This window comes from Coenobita brevimanus, chromosome 45 (genome assembly GCF_032717465.1).
Source record: "Coenobita brevimanus isolate Jiangsu-jjx chromosome 45, ASM3271746v2, whole genome shotgun sequence".
Lineage (NCBI taxonomy): Eukaryota > Metazoa > Arthropoda > Malacostraca > Decapoda > Coenobitidae > Coenobita > Coenobita brevimanus.
Window position 1 is genome coordinate 28,794,997 of NC_136998.1, and position 21,451 is coordinate 28,816,447.

Here is a 21,451-nt window from a genome sequence, read left to right on the forward strand (position 1 = left end):
AAGCACAAGAAAAGCTCCTTATAGCGAAAAAGTGGTAAAATTCGCACAAAATGGTGAAGTGGCACCTGAGGTGACCGAGGTTATAAAAGGTCGAAAGCTGCCGGTTTCCTACCATTTTGCAGCCTGGAGTCCAGGACTTGAGAGGTAAGTGGAAAGTTCTGGTCATATCTCATTGCTTGGATTTTGTTAATGGACATTTTAAAAGAAAATTATTCTGTACGTGACATAAGGCATTTTTTGTAGCACCTCGGAAAGTCAAAGGGGTTTGAGATTCTGCTGTTGGGAAGTCAAACTCCTCACCGAGGAGTTTGCCTCTGCAGCGGTGCATACCCAAACTACCAATCAGCGTGTTGTGTAGCGGAGTGTAGCCAGTTAGGGAGTTTAGCATGATGTTTAATTTGCAATACCAGAAGACAACTATTCATTTTTTATATTATAATGCATAACAAATAATCATGTTAATGACTATATGACAATAAGAAATTCTAACAATGTACTTCATTACGAAAACCAATCAATTTAAATATTCCGTCTCGCACCAGCTCGCACCTCCAGCCCCAAAATGGCCGAAGCGTCCAATGAAATGACTGTGGTTTTGGCTTCGTTCCAACGAAAGTATAAAATTACAAAAATCTTACGTAACGTCTGTCAGTCATAAGTATTTTCATGTTATGTGTTTTTTGAGGGATATAGATGCATTTCCAAACCGAGAAATGTGCTTGGATCCCAAAATTTTCCAGTTTATCATACGTCTTACCGCAGGAACTGCAGCCATTGAAACGAGTTTACAAATCCACCGCGAGGTTGGGCTTACTTGAAAAGAGTAAGAGTGTAAATGGTTTCTACTGGCCTTAATTTCTGCTTCGGAATGGAACGAAAATTGTAAGCAATGCTCCTGCGTTTATCTTAGGAGCATAAAATGTCATTATGAAAAAATTGTCATCTCATTTCCTTGCAGACTGGCTATGTACGACAGTTCTTCCATGGCTCACAGTGCTCGTTCGTCTGGCTGTGCTATTGCTTGGCGTTCTGTAAACTCCAACAGCGGAAACCCAAACCCTTTTGACTTTCCGAGGTGCTACAAAAAACGCCTATAGTTTCCAAGGTACCGAATATTGTAGACGGCGTGAACTAGCTTTTTCCACAATAAGTGCGTTTTGGCTCTACAGTGGACAGAAATATGAGGAAAGCCGGCAGGTTTTCCAGCATATGGAAGCCGGCTGGTCTTTTGATGAATAAACTGGCTTATTTATTTATTTATTTTTTTTTTGACAGCCAAGTTAATTATTGCACATGTTTATTCACTAAAAATGCGTGAACTAGCTTTTTCTACAAGTGCGTTTTAGCTTTATAGTGGACAAATCTGTGGAAAGCCGGCAGGTTTTGCAACATATGGAAGCCGGCTGGTCTTTTGATGAATAAACCGTTTTTTTTTTTTTCTTTTTGGCAGGAGGGTTAATTACTGCCTACGTTTATTCGCTAAAAATGCGTGAACTAGCTTTTTCCACAATAAGTGCGTTTTGGCTTTACAGTGGACATGTGAAAAGCCGGCAGGTTTTCCAGTATATGGAAGCCGGCTGGTCTTTTAATGAACAATCCGGCTTTTTTTAGTCAACAAAGTTATTTACTGCACATGTTTATTCATGAAACACATTATGGAGGTACACTAGGCGAGATTTAAATGCAGCAATTATGATGAATTTCGAAACATATGGTTCCTTGACCTATGGCGGCACTGCAAATTATCTACATCACACCGGAAACCTTAATAATCCATATAAAGCTGCATTATTTGAACTGTAGAAATATAAATCAAGGCACTAAATATACTTTTAATTGCAACAACTCCCTGTACCAAGACTTTAAACCCTTCACTCCAATGATGTACTTTATTCTTGCTGCCTAGACAATTTTATTCAAGCTAGGAAGGCTCTGTAGCAGCAACAGGATTAAATAAGGTTATATTATTACCCTAAAGATGAAAGTCTGCCGTAAGGTGAAGATAATTGTCTGCAGGTTGCAAGAACAAGCCGACAGGAAGGAATCTAGTAAGGCTGTTTGAGTTATCTTGCTTTAAACCCTTTATCTAGACCCAGATTTTATTCGTACAATTTCCAAAATACATTCAGCCTAGGAAATTATGGAGATTAGTCCCCCTGAACTAGGTAAGTGTTTCATAGTATTTTGTTCCTGCCAACGCCAGATGATTTTCACGTCCTAGGAGCCTGAAGGTTAATTCTGGTACCAATTAACCTTTTCATGGTAGAGACAACTCAAATATTCTCTTTGTTAGCGTCAGACTATTTTGAGCCATAGGAGCCTGAGTTTTAATATGGCATCAGTGAACCCTCCCATGGTCGGCATAACTCGTAATACTGTATACCAGCTAAGACCTAATGTGTTAATTCAGCTAAGAATCATTGGAGTCTGAGGATACAGTTTCTGCATGTGGGCGAGGTTTAAAGGATCTTTAATAAGCTGCAAAATTTAAGTCGGTATTAATAAAAATACATCTTTACATGAGGTGAAAGGCGTGGAGAGACATGGTCGGGTGACGGGCAGCCTGATGGCAGAGCACAGGGTAACATGGAGGCGAACTATGTTCTTTCTGGGATTGAGGAGTCTGGCTACACAGTTTCCAAATAACAAATTTCAGTAAAACTGCATTTTGATATGGTATATTCGTGCTAATTACAGATTTCATCCACCTAGTAGTGAAGGGACTGATAGGAATATGCTACGATACACTTCTCACGTAATTTTACCCAAAAGTTGCAGCCGTTAATCTTGTGTTATACTGTAACAATAGATTAGTGACTGATTTATGATGCTAGTCATGAAATATTGTTGTCATGCAGGGACATAGCATTATCTTATTGTGCCACTGAGCTATGAGAATTAGTGCAAAAGTATGACAGTACGGGCCAAGTTAATACGAACGAACTAATCACAATTTGGGCTGACAGTCTGGTAGTAGTAGGGACAAGTGGTTGTAAGAGTACTAGAGGGGATAAAACTAGTGAACATAAATTCATATGCAATGTACTAATTTGATACATTTCTTTCCAGATTGTAGAGACGAGCGAGAGAGTTCCCAAGATATTTTACTACTATCGCTATTACAACTACTACAGTCGCCATTATCGCACCTGCTGCCCCTACCAACATCGCTACGCCAGTCACAACTCAGATCTGTAAGGTATTTATTATGCATGTATATTTTAATTTAGGGGGTAAAAATAGCTCCCGCAACTGTTAAGTATTCCTTATATGTCTTAATCACAATGTCCTGAAGTTTGAGGAAATCAGTAATTTTGGCGTTTTTTTTCGATCCTCTTCTATTTTACACTTAAACTAAAGAAATCCCAACCTATACCCTGTTTACCCAAACTTGGCCTAAAACTCTCTTCCTCTTTAATGCAGAAATATAACGAGATAAACACTTATGCTGCTAGACTTGTTTTCTGCCATTGAACTGACGTAAGCCATAAAAGGACAAACAACTGGGCTGGGTTTAGGTGAAAGAATTATAACTGACTGCAACCTCTCCTCCATAACCTTTGTATAGTTTGGTCCTAACTTTTGATACTCCTAAAAAATTGAGTGTTACGATTCACGCCATACCAGACTTACTGAAAGCGGATAAAATTCTATCTCCAATTATTCTTGCGTCTGTGGCTTCGCAGCATCACTTCCTTGGCAATTTTTTGTATTACTATTGCATTCTATTTGTTTTAATATCTACAGTTTGCATAAGTAACATGATACTGAGGTATGAAGTGCTTGAATTGCAAAAGAGGTGGTGTTACGAAATCTTCAGAGCCATAGAACGTACAGCATTTTATTGTAGCTAATGTCAGGCAGTTGAATTCAGGTTAGGCGGCAGACATTCGGTAATAAAGGGTACCTGAAGACAGACATACCTAACTCGTTAAGTTCGAATGTCCATGAATGGTATGGTGGCAGCAAAAATAGTCCTGAGGGGGTTAATTTTCCCACTGTACTCTTAATACACTACCTTGGCTTAAAACTGCCATTTATTTACTCAAATACGCCGAACAAGAGGATGAGAAAAAGGCAGAGTATAAGAGAGAAGTGGAGGAACGATTGGGCAAATATGAATTGGAGCAGATGGGATACGTGGAAGGTGTGTAGGATATTTACAGAAGAAATATGTGCGGCATGTGATGTGGTGTGTGGAAGGAAGAGAAGGCGGATGGGGGTGCAAGGAACAGCATGGTGGACTGAAGAGGTGAGACAGACTGTGGCACAAAAGAAAGCATACAATGAATGGATGAGAAATAGGGGCGTGGAAGAAGTTGAGAGGCGGAAGAGAGAGTTATATGTAGAAAGAAAGAGAGAGGTGAAAAGATTAGTAAGAGAGAGTAAGAAGAGAGTGAATGAGGAATTTGGAAGGAATTTGAGTGTAAAGTGGAGGGACTGTAAGAAAATGTTCTGGAAAGAGGTGAAAATGACATGGTGGAAGTGAGGTTAGCAGGGGAGTGAAAGATAAAAATGGTAGATTACTAGTGGAGAAGGGAGAAAAAGTGAGCAGATGGAGAGAACACTTTAAGGAATTGTTGTACATAGAGGATGGAAGTAATGCAAGTATAAGTGGCTGGGGAATGGCTGGGAGGAGGAGGGAGGTGAGAAGACAGGATGAAATCGGTAGGATAGAAGTTGTGGTAGCAATGAAGAAAGTTAAATCGGGGAAAGCCCCAGGAATTGATGGTGTGTGTGGTGAAATGCTGAAGCATGGGGGAGAGATAGTAGTAGAAAGGATGTGGAAGATGTGCAGATTGGCCTGGGAGGAAGGTAGTCCCGGAGGAGTGGAAGTCAGGTATAATTATTCCCTTGTACAAAGGAAAAGGGGAAAAAGAAGTGTGTGGTAATCATAGGGGCATTTGTCTGCTTAGTATAATAGGAAAAGTGTATGGTAGGATACTTATTGAGAGTTAAGAGAAAGAACAGAGAATTTAATTGAAGAACAGGGAGGCTTTAGGAAGGGAAGAGGTTGTGTAGATCAGATATTCATTCTTAGATCTTTAGTGGAAAAGTTTCTAGAGAAGGTAAAGAAGTTGTATGCGGCTTTCATGGATTTGGAGAACGCATATGACAGGGTGGATAGACAATGATTGTGGAAAGTGTTAAGAATATATGGAGTAGATGGGAAGTTGTTGAATGCTGTGAAGAGTATGTACGATGGTGCGAAGGCTGCAGTGCGTGTGGATGGTGAACTAAGTGAATTTTTCTTTGAAAGTTGGGTTGAAATAGGGATGTCATGTCTCCATGGTTATTCAATCTGTACATGGATGGGGTAATAAGAGGTACAAGGTAGGGTAGTGGATGTTGGAGTGGCCCTGGTTAAAGAGGATAGTGTTTGGAAACTCCCTGTACTGTTGTTTGCAGATGATACTGTGTTGAGTGAAGACGAAGGGGAGCTGCAAGGCTTGGTGGATGAGTTTGGGAGAGTGTGTAAGAAACGGAATCTAAAGGTGAATGTAGGGAAGAGTAAAGTGATGGTCTTTGAGAGAAGTGAAGTCAGTGAATGTACAGCGAGGTTGGATGGTGAGGAATTTGAAAATGAGTACATTTAAGTACTTGGGTAGTGTGATGAGTAAGGATGGAGGTTTGGAGGGTGAAGTGCTTGAAAGGGTGCAGCAGGGAAGAAAGGTTGCTGGTTCTTTGAAAGCAGTGATAAGAAACGGAAGTGAGCATGGAAGTTACTACATGACAGTATTGATACCAACTCTAACGTATGGAAGTGAAGCTTGGACGTTGTTGGAAGGACACAAGTCGAGTGAGAGCAGTGGAAATGAGTTAAGAGGAGCCTGTGGAGTCACATGGAGAGACAGGCTGACGAATGAGGATATAAAGGAGCGTTCTGGTGTGGATGTGGATGTGATAGGAAGCGTTATGAGGAACACACTGAGGTGGTTTGGCCATGTGGAGAGGATGGAGGGTGAAAGACTGACGAAGACAGTGTATGTGAGTGAGGTGGAGGGGGGAAGAGGGAGGGGGAGGCCGAGGATGAGATGGAGGGATGGAGTGGAGAGGTATATGAGAGAGAGGGGTGTGTGAATTGGGAGCAGGGCAGTGAAATGGCGGGGGACGGCGACTTGGAGGCGATTTGTTTGTGGCCACCCCAAACGGGATTGAGGCGTCTGGCAATAGATAGATAGATAGATTAGAATATCATACTAGTAAAGAAGTCCCATGGAAAGTATGTAGAGCCACAGCATCACCTTTTTCTGCCATTCAGTTGTGAAAAAAACTAAAGGAAAATCTAGGATAGGATAAGGTGAAAAGCATAGACAAATTTTTTAGCTGGGGTGGGGTTGGGATGAACCTTTGGTAGTTCCGGGGTGAACACTCAGGCTTCTCTAACTCAATGCTGAACGAAATCTTTAAAGTTAATTTGAAAAACATACTATACTCCATTTCACCGAGTCTGGCACCATCAGTGATATCCTCAAAACCAATAGCATTAATTGATGGTCCTCAGAACTGGGTATAGCTTTTTGCATTGCTTTTATATATTGGTTCTGAAGGTAAAATATAGAGGTCAACCAAGTCCTGAGGTTTTACATCAACGCTACAGGTGCTGAGAACATCACTGATGGTGTCAAACTTGGTGGAATGGAATATAGTTGTTGCGATCATGTGGTGGGTAATGAATGGATGTAACCCTTTCACTATACGCTGTCTCGTCTGATGACAGTAATAAAAGTGCAGACTCTAGAACTGCTTAAACCACCTTCAGTATTTTTTAATGCTTGCTGTCAACTGACACCTTTTGACACTGGTGAGGCCTCAGTACCAGAATTAAAATGTGTGGTCGGAACTGCACCATTCTGTTCCAGGTTAAGCTAAATAATTTTACCAATCTGAGTACAGGAGCCTAAGTGTTAGTGACAATTGTCCCTCTAACCTGGAATAACTGTTTTCAAGATAATCTGGTAATTATATTTAGGCGAATGAGTAGCAGGAGCCTGAGTTAATGCAGATTGTCCAACCGCTGCATTACTAAGGGTTTCCCCAAGGTTAAATTAGATGTAGTTATCAAGAAAATAAACGTAATGTTAACGCTAAGGCTCTTGGCTCCTTCAGATGCCAAAAATAGTCTGGCGTCAGCTGAATCGTTGTTCAAACCACGAGGGGGTTGATGGTATGTCTTAGCGACAGATGCTCATGTGCCAAGTTCAATTTGTGAATGTGCATATAACAAAAACACGTTTGGATAAGCTAGAAAGTCACTAGCAAACGATAACTTGTATTCCATAAAAGAGCAAGGCCACTAACGCGGTAATGAACTAAAGGGTATCATGCAGTAGCTGTTCTTTGTGGTGTTAAATTTTCGCGCAGAATCTGCAGTTAGTTTAGTATACTGTTTCATAAATGTCTGACCAAAGTGTAGAGCAATATTACCGACTACAATTGTACATCTTGTCACTGAAATGCCAATGTCTTTCTTCCAGATTTCGAAGTGGTCCTGAGAGATGCTGGCCTATACTGTTCCTGAGAGATGCTGGCCTATACTGTTCCTGAGAGATGCTGGCCTATACTGTTCCTGAGAGATGCTGGCCTATACTGTTCCTGAGAGATGCTGGCCTATACTGTTCCTGAGATGCTGGTTTACGCACGTTCAGTAACAAATATATAAGTATTAAGTTCTGTTTGGAATAATATTTTCAAGTACCAACATCTCCTTATTTGTCTTGTGTAATTTTTGTGACTATTGCTAAGTAATGTCAAATTCTTAAATACTTTTCACTTCAATTTTTGCTGCCTAAACGCATATAGTTAATGAAATAAAATTTACTGTTAATATTTTGGGCTACAGGCACCTTATACGATTGCATTCAAAATTCATTATAACTGATTTTCATTCAGTAACTCTTTGATTTTCTGTAATTTATGTGCATTAATACCCCGTTTTTCCCCAAAATTTTGGTTGTAAAGTCTTGGTACATGAGTTAGAAAGTAGGCTGTGAGGCGAGGGAGGGTTGGGTTGAGGGAGGATTGGGTTTGGCGAGGCAGGTAGCTTAGACAGGTACAGGTGTAAGACAGAAAGGTACAGCTCAGCTTTGAAATTAGGCACTGTGGTCCTGGTCTAGGTGTTAGTGTTACTTAGTTCTATCTTAGCTTACTGGGAAGACAAGTGGGTTGGTTGGCAGGCAGTTGATGGGTAGGTGGATGGTTTGTTGGAAGGTTTCTTGGTTGGTTGATTTGTTGGGTGAAATCCGGCCGGTGTCGCATCTGTTCTGATTCGTTGTTATAGGCAGCATGTTGATGCAGCAGCAGCAGAACCTCCTGAAGCAGAAGCAGCACCTGGAAGCAGAAGCAGACGTCAGCAAGTATTTGAACTGTGGGTAAATGCGAGTGTTGTGAAAATTGTGTAACAAGTGATACAGAAATTATATCCTGCAGGTTGATGGGCCACAGAAGAGAAGAGGGACGGTGCGGGTCTGGAGGGACGGACGGTGCGGGCCCAGATGAAGAGACGGGGGGATCCGGTAATGCCCATGTGACTGGATTGGTTGGGTGATGTATCGGCTGTACTGTTCATGAAAATCTTGAAATTCATTAGTTGGAGAATGTGATAACTTGCTCTGCAAGGTTCATCAGACATTACTTTACCTATATCCACTTTTTCCTACTACAGTAGTTATTGCATAGTTTATTCATTTGAAAAGCTTCGAAAATCGCTAATTTCAAACAATCACAGCTGGTCAGATGACACTTCACTGGTCAATAAAAGTTTTATCCATACTGACAGAATCATGAAGTTTTGATGCCTGATGAACACTTGATGATCCTTTTGAATTACACTGCACCTTACGGTCTGGGATAAAAGTTCACATATTTTCATTATGACTTTCGTTTGCTTGGCAATTATCCTAAGCTCAGTGATTCTTGGTATATTTCTCATTGCATACACAGAATAGTGAGAAGTAAATATGAATTGGACGCAGTGGAATATTAGGCTAACTTGTCGTGGACTGTACACAACCTGACAAGGTGCAGGAAACTTAATAGCTTCTCTAAGCATAGAGCGGACGAGGAAGAGGAGGAAGGGATGCAGAATGTAAGAACATGAAGCCAGACGAAACTCTGAAGTGGAAAACTCCATTTATAGTTATGGTTGGTAAACCAGACTATCTTTTTTCGTGCCTCCGAATGATGGTATCCAAATAACTTGGGGATAATATTTTGTGGTTCATATTACCTTTATCTCTTTTATTGCTATAAACACATAACCTACTCTGCGAGAGGACGTAATTTTTTACTTGTTTTAGGGACTTCCTTACTTAGGCATTAGATAAGTGATAATTAATTCATTTAAAACTTATTTCGTAACGAGTAAAACCGTATGATGTAACAAGAATGAAGTGAGGAAGGTTGTCGTGGCGAAGGGGTTAAATATTAAGATTTTGCTCAACTAAGGGGGTTGTAAGCGGGTCAAGTGGAAGAGGTGGAGGGGGAGCGAAGAGAATGAGGTGGTAAGAATGGATGGAGAAAGGGGGAGAGGTGGAGGAGAAACGCGGGATGTCCAGGAATGGAGTGAAGAGGCATGAGGGATGGAGGGAGGGAGGTGTGCATTGGGACTGCAGCCTGATGACAAATGTAAAGGTGATACTTCTCTATGGCCACACCTGACGACATCTGGCTGCAGAGAAACAGGGTTAGGTCAGTAGTGACTTGTCTTTGTATTTCAGGTCCTGCCAATTCAACGCCCCGCTCTGCCCTGATTCTGCATCGCCTCTACACCTGCCCTGATTCTGCATCGCCTCGACACCTGCCCTGATTCTGCATCGCCTCGACACCTGCCCTGATTCTGCATCGCCTCGACACCTGCCCTGATTCTGCATCGCCTCGACACCTGCCCTGATTCTGCATCGCCTCGACACCTGCCCTGATTCTGCATCGCCTCTACACCTGCCCTGTCCTTCTGTGAAATCGGTGATGTACCCGTAGTATAACTTTTGAAGTCATTCCTAAGCTGAATAAGTTTGGCGGCAACAAGAAAGAGAACATCCCTGTCTTCAGCGCATTCCCATAACAGCCCCATTCATCTACCTAATCCCCCTTGTTCCCTTCAATTTAAAATCTTTTAATCACTCATTCACTAGACTATTTTCCCCAGTTTTGAGACGTCTTGTAGTAAAGTGTAATGAAGGGTGTTTTGTTACCTCAGTTTCGAAAAATCTGATCGAAGTAACTGGTGATGTTATGAATCTAGTGAAATGCGTCATTTTAGTGAAGACTGATGCACTGACTTATTCTTACGACCGCATGATGTTATTCAGCTTGGGAGATCCCTCGTTCTTACAGAAAGTTACCCAAATATTGATATTTTGCTTCTGCAAGACTATTTTATTCAGCTTAAATGCCGTCCTAAAATGATTAGTCCACACAAATTCCTTCATGCTGGTAACATTTGCTATCTCATGACTGTTTTACAAACTTTACTGTTTTACAAACTTTACAACCCACTAAGTTGGTTAGAAAATCCATCGTTTCGAATCATTATACTTCCAGACGATTTTATTCATCTTAGAAACTGTTGATAGCCAAAGTTCATCCACCTACATTTATCGGTACACAGTACCCTCTTCGGTCGCCCCAGGAAGTATAGTTATCCATGGGCTCGATGACTTGGCATCTGAGCAATTTATTGCCCTTTACTACTAGACCCACAGGATTAGTAAAAATAGCTATCAGCCAATCCTTTGATTTCCAGGAGCGTAGGGGCCCTTAGCTAGGATACTTTGTTCAGACTTATAAGGCGCGACACCAGTCGCTCACACCCAGACAGCATTACCTGAGAAATAATCCGCAACACTCCCTCTGATGTAAACCCGTATGGACTACATCTCATTGGAGTGCCTTAACTAGACCACTGGGCGACTATTTTGCTATATGGTTACCATTTAACTTGGTAAATGATTTTGAGATAAAAGAAAAGTTTGCCCTAGAGTAGCAAAAGATCATTATTACTATTATTTTATTAGTATTAGTCACTCACCTAAGAGAAGCATTATATCAAGAATACAGGTATAATTATCACGCCACTGTTTCTCGATAAAAAGAATTAAGTACAAATTAAATATAACACGACAGTGAATCACAGTTGAAATTTTACACTACCATACACCCAAACCTGAATAAAGTCGCCTGGAAGAATCAAGAATTCAAAAAATTGTACTGTAGTCTTTTCACGTAAACTTGGACCAGATTTGTCCTTCAGCTTATTTCATATAGCTGATAGACAACTCTACGGCTGTACATCATTTCCTTAGCACTTCTTCGTGACTAGCATCATATTCTAGTACTAATCTGTTAAAGGCCAGCATACAAAACGGAGGGATGACAATTTTAGGCCAAGTTTGAGGAACGGGTCAAGTGAACAGATTTTAGTTAAGCTTTCACTACCACACGTATCAAGCTGGGCTATACTGTTCCTTAGAGATGCTGGGCTATACTGTTCCTGAGAGATGCTGGCCTATTCTGTTCGAGATGCTGGTTTATGCACCTTCAGGAACTAAGGTATAAGTATTAAGTTCTGTTTATAATATTTTCAAGTACCAACATCTTAATTATATCGTGTAATTTTTGTGATTGCTAAGTCGTCAATTTCTTAATTATTGTTAACTATGTTTGCTGGCTAAAGGCATATAGTTAAGTACTGAAATATAATTTACTGTCGATTTCTGATCTCCAAGTACCTTATACGATTGCATTCAAAATTCATAACTGATTTTCATTCAGTAACTTTGATTTTCTGTAATTTATGTGCATTAATACCCCGTTTTTCCCCAAAATTTTGGTTGTAAAGTCTTGGTACATGAGTTAGAAAGTAGGCTGTGAGGCGAGGGAAGGTTGGGTTGAGGGAGGGTTGGGTTTGGCGAGGCAGGTAGCTTAGACAGGTACAGGTGTAAGACAGAAAGGTACAGCCCAGCTTTGAAATTAGGCACTGTGGTCCTGGTCTAGGTGTTAGTGTTACTTAGTTCTATCTTAGCTTACTGGGAAGACAAGTGGGTTGGTTGGCAGGCAGTTGATGGGTAGGTGGATGGTTTGTTGGAAGGTTTCTTGGTTGGTTGATTTGTTGGGTGAAATCCGGCCGGTGTCGCATCTGTTCTGATTCGTTGTTATAGGCAGCATGTTGATGCAGGAGCAGCAGAACCTCCTGAAGCAGAAGCAGCACCTGGAAGAAGAAGCAGACGTCAGCAAGTATTTGAACTGTGGGTAAATGCGTGAGTGTTGCGAAAATTGTGTAACAAGTGATACAGATATTATATCCTGCAGGTTGATGGGCCACAGAAGAGAAGAGGGACGGTGCTGGCCCAGAGGAACGGACGGTGCGGGCCCAGATGAAGAGACGGGGGGATCCGGTAATGCCCATGTGACTGAATTGGTTGGGTGATGTATCGGCTGTACTGTTCATGAAAATCTTGAAATTCATTAGTTGGAGAATGTGATAACTTGCTCTGCAAGGTTCATCAGACATTACTTTACCTATATCCACTTTTTCCTACTAGTTATTGCATAGTTTATTCATTGGAAAAACCTCGTAAATCTCTAATTTCAGACAATCACAGCTAGTCAGATGATACATCACTGGTCAATAAAGGTTTTATCCATACTGACAATCAAGTTTTGATGCCTGATGAACACTTGCTGATCCTTTTGAATTACACTGCACCGTACAGTCTGGGATAAAAGTTCACATATTTTCATTGTGACTTTCGTTTGCTTGGTAATTATCCTAAGCTCAGTGAGGCTTGGTATATTTCTCTTTGCATACACAGAATAGTGAGAAGTAAATATGAATTGGACGCAGTGGAATATTAGTATAACCTGTCGTGGACTGTACACAACCTGACAAGGTGCAGGAAATTTAATAGCTTCTCTAAGCATAGAGCGGACGAGGAAGGGATGCAGAATGTAAGAACATAGAGACGAAACCCTGAAGTGGAAAACTCCATTTATAGTTATGGTTGGTTAACCTGACAATCTTTTTTCGTGCCTACGAATGAAGGAATCCAAATAACTTGGGGATAATATTCTGTGGTTCATATTACCTTTATCTCTTTTATTGCTATAAACACACAACCTACTCTGCGAGAGGACGTAATTTTTTACTTGTTTTGGGGACTTCTTTACTTAGGCATTACAGTAGATAAGTGATCATTAATTCATTTAACTTTTTTCGTAACTAGTAAAACCGTATGGTGTATCAAGAATGAAGTGAGGAAGGTTGTCGTGGCGACGAGGTTAAATATTAAGATTTTGCTCAACTAAGGGGGTTGTAAGCGGGTCAAGTGGAAGAGGTGGAGGGCGAGCGAAGAGAATGAGGTGGTAGGAATGGGTGGAGAAAGGGGGAGAGGTGGAGGAGAAACGCGGGATGTCCAGGAATGTAATGGAGAGGCATGAGGGAGGGAGGTGTAAACTGGGACTGCAGCCTGACAAAGGAAAAGGGGATACTTCCCTACGGCCACCCCTGACGATAACACATCTGGCTGCAGACAAAAAAGGTTAGGTCAGTAGTGACTTATTTGTATTTCAGGTCCTGCCAATTCAACGCCCCGCTCTGCCCTGATTCTGCATTGCCTGTACACCTGCCTTAATTCTGCATCGCCTCTACACCTGCCCTGCCCTTCTGTGAAATCGGTGATGTACCCGTAGTATAACTTTTGAGGCCACTCCTAAGCTGAATAAGTTTGGCGGCAAGAACATCATCATCCCTGTCCTCAGCGCATTCCCATAACAGCCCCATTCATCTACCATAATCCCCCTTGTTCCCTTCAATTTAAAATCTTATAATCACTCATCCACCAGACTATTTTCCCCAGTTTTGAGACGTCTTGTAGTAAAGTGTAATGAAGGGTATTTTGTCACCTCATTTTCGAAAAATCTGATAAGTAACTGGAGATGTTACGAATCTAGTGAAATACGTCATCTTTGTGAAGATTGATGCACCGACTTATTCTTGCGACCGCCTGATGTTATTCAGCTTGGGAGATCCCTTATTTGTTCAGATAGTTATCTCAGTATTGATATTTTGCTTCTGCCAGATTTTTTCAGCTTAAATGATGTCCTAAAATAAGTACTGTACACACACATTCCTTCCCGCTGGTAACGTTCCATCGTCTCACGATTTTACAAACTTGACTATAACCGAAGGTGGTGGTTAGAAAATCATTCGTTTCGAATACTTTTATACTTCCAGACGATTTAATTCATCTTAGAAACTGTTGATAGCCAAAGTTCATCCACCTACATTTATCGGTACACACACAACCCTCTTCTGTCGCCCCAGGAAGTATAGTTATCCATGGGCTCGATGACTTGGCATCTGAGCAATTTATTTCTTTACTACTAGACCCACAGGATTAGTAAAAATAGCTATCAGCCAATCCTTTGCATTGTCAGGAGCATAGGGGCCCTTAGCTAGGATATTTAGTTCAGACTTTTAAGGAGCGACACCAGTCGCTCACACCTAGATAGCATTACCTGAGAAATAATCCCCAACACACTCTGATGTAATCCCGTATGGACTACATCCCATTGGAGTGCCTTAACTAGACCACTGGGCGTCTATATGGCTACATGGTTACCATTCAACTTAGTAAATGGTTTCCTGAACTACAAAAAAAGTTTACCTTAGAAAAGGAAGACCAATTACTTGTAATGTTGTTATTATTATTATTATTATTATTATTATTATTATTATTATTCGCTCACCTAATGAAAGTATATCAAAAATAACTGTATTGATCACGCCATCACTTCTCGATAGCAAGAATTAAATATAACTTATATAACACTCCTGTGAACCATAGTTGAATTTTAACTTCCACTACCATACAGCCAAACCTGAATAAAATCGCCTGGAAGAATAAAGAATTTTAAAAAATTGTACTGTAGTCTTTTCACGTTGACTTGGACCAGATTTGTCCTTTAGCAGCTTATTTCATGTAGCTCAGTGATAAAGATAACTCTACGGCTTTACATCTTTCCCTTAGAACTTTGCGTGACTAGCATCATATTCCAATTCTAATCTGCTTAATGGCAGCATTCAGAACGGAGGGATGACAATTTTAGGCCGAGTTAGAATAACGGGTAAAGTCAACATAATTAAGCTTTCATTACTACCTCACGTCTGCAGCTGAAAAAATAGCCTGGTAGAATCAAGAATTACCTGTATAACCAATGCGACAAGATGTTCTATCACCAATTTTTCCACAGCCACCTAAGCTTAATATAGGTAGTTTAGCATTAGGAAGAATTAAATACGAAGGAAGCTGTTATCGTCAGGTAGACAGTTTCAGGCGCCTTTAGTATCACTAAATCTACATTACGAAAATTCATATTAAAGTGGGATTTTTTATTTGATGAAACGGGATTATTATTATTTTTTTAAATAACTGCAATGAATGAAACTGACATTGATAAAATTAGAGGGCAGACGAAATTGGCATTTGAACAAAGATTTCAATATACTGACTTAACAATTATTTTTATATTATTTTGCTGACAAATTTCTCAGCTGAATTAGCTGACGACCACTTAACTGATTTAACTATATTATTAATTAGCAAAAGCTAATTTTTATGGCATTAGCTGACTTTGAGGGAACTAACTGAATGTGAGGATGGATTGACTTTGAAATGAACTGACTTAGATGGAATTAGCAGACTGAAGGATTAGCAGACTTGATCAAATGAACGTGGTTGGATTAACTGATTTTGTTAACTGGGTAGGATGGATTAATGGACTTTATCTGATTTAGAAATGTCGAAAAGTTAACTGAGTATCGAATGAACTGTGTGAAATACCTGAATTGGTAGGTTTGAAAGTGGATGGGCTTGACTGGCTGTGGTGGGCGTGACTGGCTGTGGTGGGCGTGACTGGCTGTGGTGGGCGTGACTGGCTGTGGTGGGCGTGACTGGCTGTGGTGGGCGTGACTGGCTGTGGTGGGCGTGACTGGCTGTGGTGGGCGTGACGGGCTGTGGTGGGCGTGACGGGCTGTGGTGGGCGTGACGGGCTGTGGTGGGCTGTGACGGGCTGTGACGGGCTGTGGTGGGCTGTGACGGGCTGTGGTGGGCTGTGACGGGCTGTGGTGGGCTGTGACGGGCTGTGGTGGGCTGTGACGGGCTGTGGTGGGCTGTGACGGGCTGTGGTGGGCTGTGACGGGCTGTGGTGGGCTGTGACTGGCTGTGGTGGGCTTGACTGGCTGTGGTGGGCTTGACTGGCTGTGGTGGGCTTGACTGGCTGTGGTGGGCTTGACTGGCTGTGGTGGGCTTGACTGGCTGTGGTGGGCTTGACTGGCTGTGGTGGGCTGTGACTGGCTGTGGTGGGCTGTGACGGGCTGTGGTGGGCTGTGACGGGCTGTGGTGGGCTGTGACGGGCTGTGGTGGGCTGTGACGGGCTGTGGTGGGCTGTGACGGGCTGTGGTGGGCTGTGACGGGCTGTGGTGGGCTGTGACGGGCTGTGGTGGGCTGTGACGGGCTGTGGTGGGCTGTGACGGGCTGTGGTGGGCTGTGACGGGCTGTGGTGGGCTGTGACGGGCTGTGGTGGGCTGTGACGGGCTGTGGTGGGCTGTGACGGGCTGTGGTGGGCTGTGACGGGCTGTGGTGGGCTGTGACGGGCTGTGGTGGGCTGTGACGGGCTGTGGTGGGCTGTGACGGGCTGTGGTGGGCTGTGACGGGCTGTGGTGGGCTGTGACGGGCTGTGGTGGGCTGTGACGGGCTGTGGTGGGCTGTGACGGGCTGTGGTGGGCTGTGACGGGCTGTGGTGGGCTGTGACGGGCTGTGACGGGCTGTGACGGGCTGTGGTGGGCTGTGACGGGCTGTGGTGGGCTGTGACGGGCTGTGGTGGGCTGTGACGGGCTGTGGTGGGCTGTGACGGGCTGTGGTGGGCTGTGACGGGCTGTGGTGGGCTGTGACGGGCTGTGGTGGGCTGTGACGGGCTGTGGTGGGCTGTGACGGGCTGTGGTGGGCTGTGACGGGCTGTGGTGGGCTGTGACGGGCTGTGGTGGGCTGTGACGGGCTGTGGTGGGCTGTGACGGGCTGTGGTGGGCTGTGACGGGCTGTGGTGGGCTGTGACGGGCTGTGGTGGGCTGTGACGGGCTGTGGTGGGCTGTGACGGGCTGTGGTGGGCTGTGACGGGCTGTGGTGGGCTGTGACGGGCTGTGGTGGGCTGTGACGGGCTGTGGTGGGCTGTGACGGGCTGTGGTGGGCTGTGACGGGCTGTGGTGGGCTGTGACGGGCTGTGGTGGGCTGTGACGGGCTGTGGTGGGCTGTGACGGGCTGTGGTGGGCTGTGACGGGCTGTGGTGGGCTGTGACGGGCTGTGACGGGCTGTGACGGGCGTGACGGGCTGTGGTGGGCTGAATGGAGTTGACAATTAGCCGACTTTGACACTGAAATGGAAAAAAAAATGACTAAACTGACAGGTGGAATTATTGGCAATTGTAGAATAACTGGTCCCGGTGGAATAATTGACTTAGGGTTGAATTGACTTGGAAATAACTGAATTGACTGTGAACTGGTCTGATATAATTCTTGATTTAATAACTGACGATGGATCCACCGATTCCGGAATTAAATAACTTTGATCTTAGAGTAACTGATTAAAAAACTGAGATGGATATGGATTTAAATTTGCTTATGATGAATTAACTATGATGTAAGCTGTGACTGACTTTGAACTGATTAACTGATTTATGACTTTACTGACTTCGAATTAAATGATATTAAAACTCTTTCAATAAACTAAAAAGAAAAATGGTCTAGACGGAGCTTGAATTAACTGAATTCTAATGGACTGATTAATTGATCTGGATGGAATAAAACTGAATTGACTGATCTGATGAATAATTAGTCTCTAATGGAATAACTGACCCTGATAAATGACTCTGAACTGACTGAATTAACTGAATAAGTGATTAACTGAGTAACTTATCTGATGACAAAATCTTAATAAACTCTGGTGGACTGACTAACTGGCTTTGAATGACTGGCCTGGGATTAACTGAAGCACAATTGACACGGAACTGACACTGGAGGAATGACTGACTGACTGGAGGAATGACTGACTGACTGGAGGAATGACTGACTGACTGGAGGAATGACTGACTGACTGGAGGAATGACTGGCACTGGGGGTATGATTGGCACTGGGGGTATGATTGGCACTGGAGGTATGATTGGCACTGGAGGTATGATTGGCACTGGAGGTATGATTGGCACTGGAGGTATGATTGGCACTGGAGGTATGATTGGCACTGGGGGTATGATTGGCACTGGGGGTATGATTGGCACTGGGGGTATGATTGGCACTGGGGGTATGATTGGCACTGGGGGTATGATTGGCACTGGGGGTATGATTGGCACTGGGGGTATGATTGGCACTGGGGGTATGATTGGCACTGGAGGAATGATTGGCACTGGAGGAATGATTGATTGGCACTGGAGGAATGATTGATTGGCACTGGAGGAATGATTGATTGGCACTGGAGGAATGATTGATTGGCACTGGAGGAATGATTGATTGGCACTGGAGGAATGATTGGCACTGGAGGAATGGTGATGATTGGCACTGGAGGAATGATGATGATGATGATGATGTGATGATGATTGGCACTGGAGGGAATGATTATGGTGCTTGGCACTGGAGGAATGATTGACTACTGATTTGGTTTGAAATGACTTTGAGCTGTGATGATAAAACTGAAGAAATTATTAAAATTAATAACTTTGATGAATGAACTAAATCAACTAATATTGCTGAATCAACCTAACATTTATTTTTCTGAATTAATTTACTTTGAATTAACTGATACCGGTAGTGAACTCCTTATAACATTAACATAGATGCTCTGAGGGATTAAATAGCTTGATGAGAGTTGCATTTGGGATTCACTTAGTTTGGTATTAAACTTCGTTTGGGGTAAACTTAAGCACATTACCTGCCTTGCCTGCTTTCCTGCCTTGCCTGCACGCTCGCCCACCCAATCATCTCGTCACCCGCCTACTTACATGCCTGCCAACTTGCTCATCAAACTCTGCCTGCCTGCCTGCCTTCTCATCGAATTGTATGCCTGCCTGCCTGCCCATCGAATTGTACGCCTGCCTGCCTGCCAGCCTTCCTTCCTTCCTGCCCATTGAATTCTGCCTGCCTCTCTATCTGCTCATTGAACTCTGCCCGCCTGCCTGCCTGCTCATCGAACTCTGCCTGCCTGCCTGCCTGCCTGCTCATCGAACTCTGCCTGCCTGCTCATCGAACTCTGCCTGCCTGCTCATTGAACTCTGCCTGCCTGCTCATTGAACTCTGCCTGTCTGCCTGCCTGCTCATCAAACTCTGCCTGCCTGCCTGCCTGCCTGCTCATCGAACTCTGCCTGCCTGCTCATCGAACTCTGCCTGCCTGCCTGCCTGTTCATCGAACTCTGCCTGCCTGCTCATCGAACTCTGCCTGCCTGCTCATCGAACTCTGCCTGCCTGCCTGCCTGCTCATCGAACTCTGCCTGCCTGCCTGCCTGCTCATCGAACTCTGCCTGCCTGCCTGCCTGCCTGCCTGCTCATCGAACTCTGCCTGCCTGCCTGCCTGCCTGCCTGCTCATCGAACTCTGCCTGCCTGCCTGCCTGCCTGCCTGCTCATCGAACTCTGCCTTTCTGTCGGCTTATACATCAGACAAACTTTTATAAATTAATAATTGTCCCTGCTATTTTTTCAACATGGTGGGGTATGAAGGGAAGGACTGAAATGGACAGTATAAGGCAGGGATGATTGTTGACAAGTAGAATCATCATCATCAGATATTACTAAAGAACTCTTGTGTTGGGAAACAAACACTAAAGCATATGTATGGTAATTATGAAGTACCTAAGAGCTGTATTTAAGTATGGGCGAAAGACTGATTAGTGAAGGTACGGTAAGAATTTCTTGTACGAACGTTTTGTTACGTCTGTGGGTTTCGTTATGGGGTACTGGCTTCAAAGGTGAATTTCGTGGAGGGACCACTGGGGGGGGGGTTCGTAGAGGGACCACTGGGGGGGGTTTGTAGAGGGACCACTGGGGAGGGGTTCGTAGAGGGACCACTGGGGAGGGGTTCGTAGAGGGACCACTGGGGAGGGGTTCGTAGAGGGACCACTGGGGAGGGGTTCGTAGAGGGACCACTGGGGAGGGGTTCGTAGAGGGACCACTGGGGGGGGTTCGTAGAGGGACCACTGGGGGGGGTTCGTAGAGGGACCACTGGGGGAGGTTTGTAGAGGGATCACTGGGGGGGGGTTCGTAGAGGGACCACTGGGGGGGATTTGTAGAGGGATCACTGGGGGGGGGTTCGTAGAGGGATCACTGGGGGGGGTTCGTAGAGGGATCACTGGGGGGGGGTTCGTAGAGGGATCACTGTGGGGGGTTCGTAGAGGGATCACTGTGGGGGGTTCGTAGAGGGATCACTGGGGGGGGTTCGTAGAGGGATCACTGGGGGGGGTTCGTAGAGGGATCACTGGGGGGGGGTTCGTAGAGGGACCACTGGGGGGGATTTGTAGAGGGACCACTGGGGGGGATTTGTAGAGGGACCACTGGGGGGGATTTGAAGAGGGACCACTGGGGGGGATTTGTAGAGGGACCAATTGGGAGGGGGTTCGTAGAGGGACCACTGGGAGTTTTGTATAGGGATCAATAATTTCAGTTGAAGATTGTGCATTGTAGAGGGTCCTTTGTATGTGACGGGACCACAGTGACTCAAAAATTTAATTCGTAATGGCATTTGGTTACTACGTAGAGGATTGCAGTCTTTCGCAGAGGGTTGCAGTCTTTCGCAGAGGGTTGCAGTCTTTCGCAGGGGGTTACGGTCTTTCGCAGGGGGTTACGGTCTTTCGCAGGGGGTTACGGTCTTTCGCTGGGGGTTACTGCCTTTCACAGAGGGTTACTGCCTTTCCTAGAGGGTTACTGCCTTTCCTAGAGGGTTACTGCCTTTCCTAGAGGGTTACTGCCTTTCCTAGAGGGTTACTGCCTTTCCTAGAGGGTTACTGCCTTTCCTAGAGGGTTACCGAATTTCGTAAAAGGCTACTAAACTTTGTTGTATGCTATATTTTGTGGAGTTCATGTATTTCGGAGAATGCATTTCAGATGGTTTAGTGCATTTTGTAGTGTTGTACTGTGTAGAGGGATACAGTATTTTAGGTTTTGTTTGAAGTTGCTGTGGGTTTCATAAAGGGTTCTGCATTATTCATTAAGGAGAAGGGTTTGTGAACATTGTTGGGTTGGAATTAAATATTTGTTAGTGGCATACTATTATGCCTTTCATTTAGTTTTCAAATTAACACCTTATAAACACCTACCCCCCTCAGTGTTAAAACTAAGACTAGACAGTATAATTATTCATGGTATATTGCAGAGGATTAAACTAACAATTCTACTATGCCCTGCAAAACCTTAAACTT

The 21,451-nt window shown here is 43.8% G+C and overlaps 1 protein-coding gene across 1 annotated transcript in view; it reads right to left on the reverse strand.

The window, feature by feature from the left end:
• LOC145398472 (uncharacterized) overlaps positions 1–12,165 on the reverse strand; it is a 13,603-nt gene extending 1,438 nt beyond the window's left edge. The window contains exons 1-2 of the mRNA XM_080271348.1: positions 12,028–12,165; positions 8,151–8,313 (exon numbers count right to left, since the gene is read on the reverse strand). Of these exons, the coding sequence (XP_080127474.1) occupies positions 8,151–8,313; positions 12,028–12,165 (301 nt within the window). The remainder of the gene's footprint in view (positions 1–8,150; positions 8,314–12,027) is intronic.
• Positions 12,166–21,451: the final 9,286 nt, after the last annotated feature.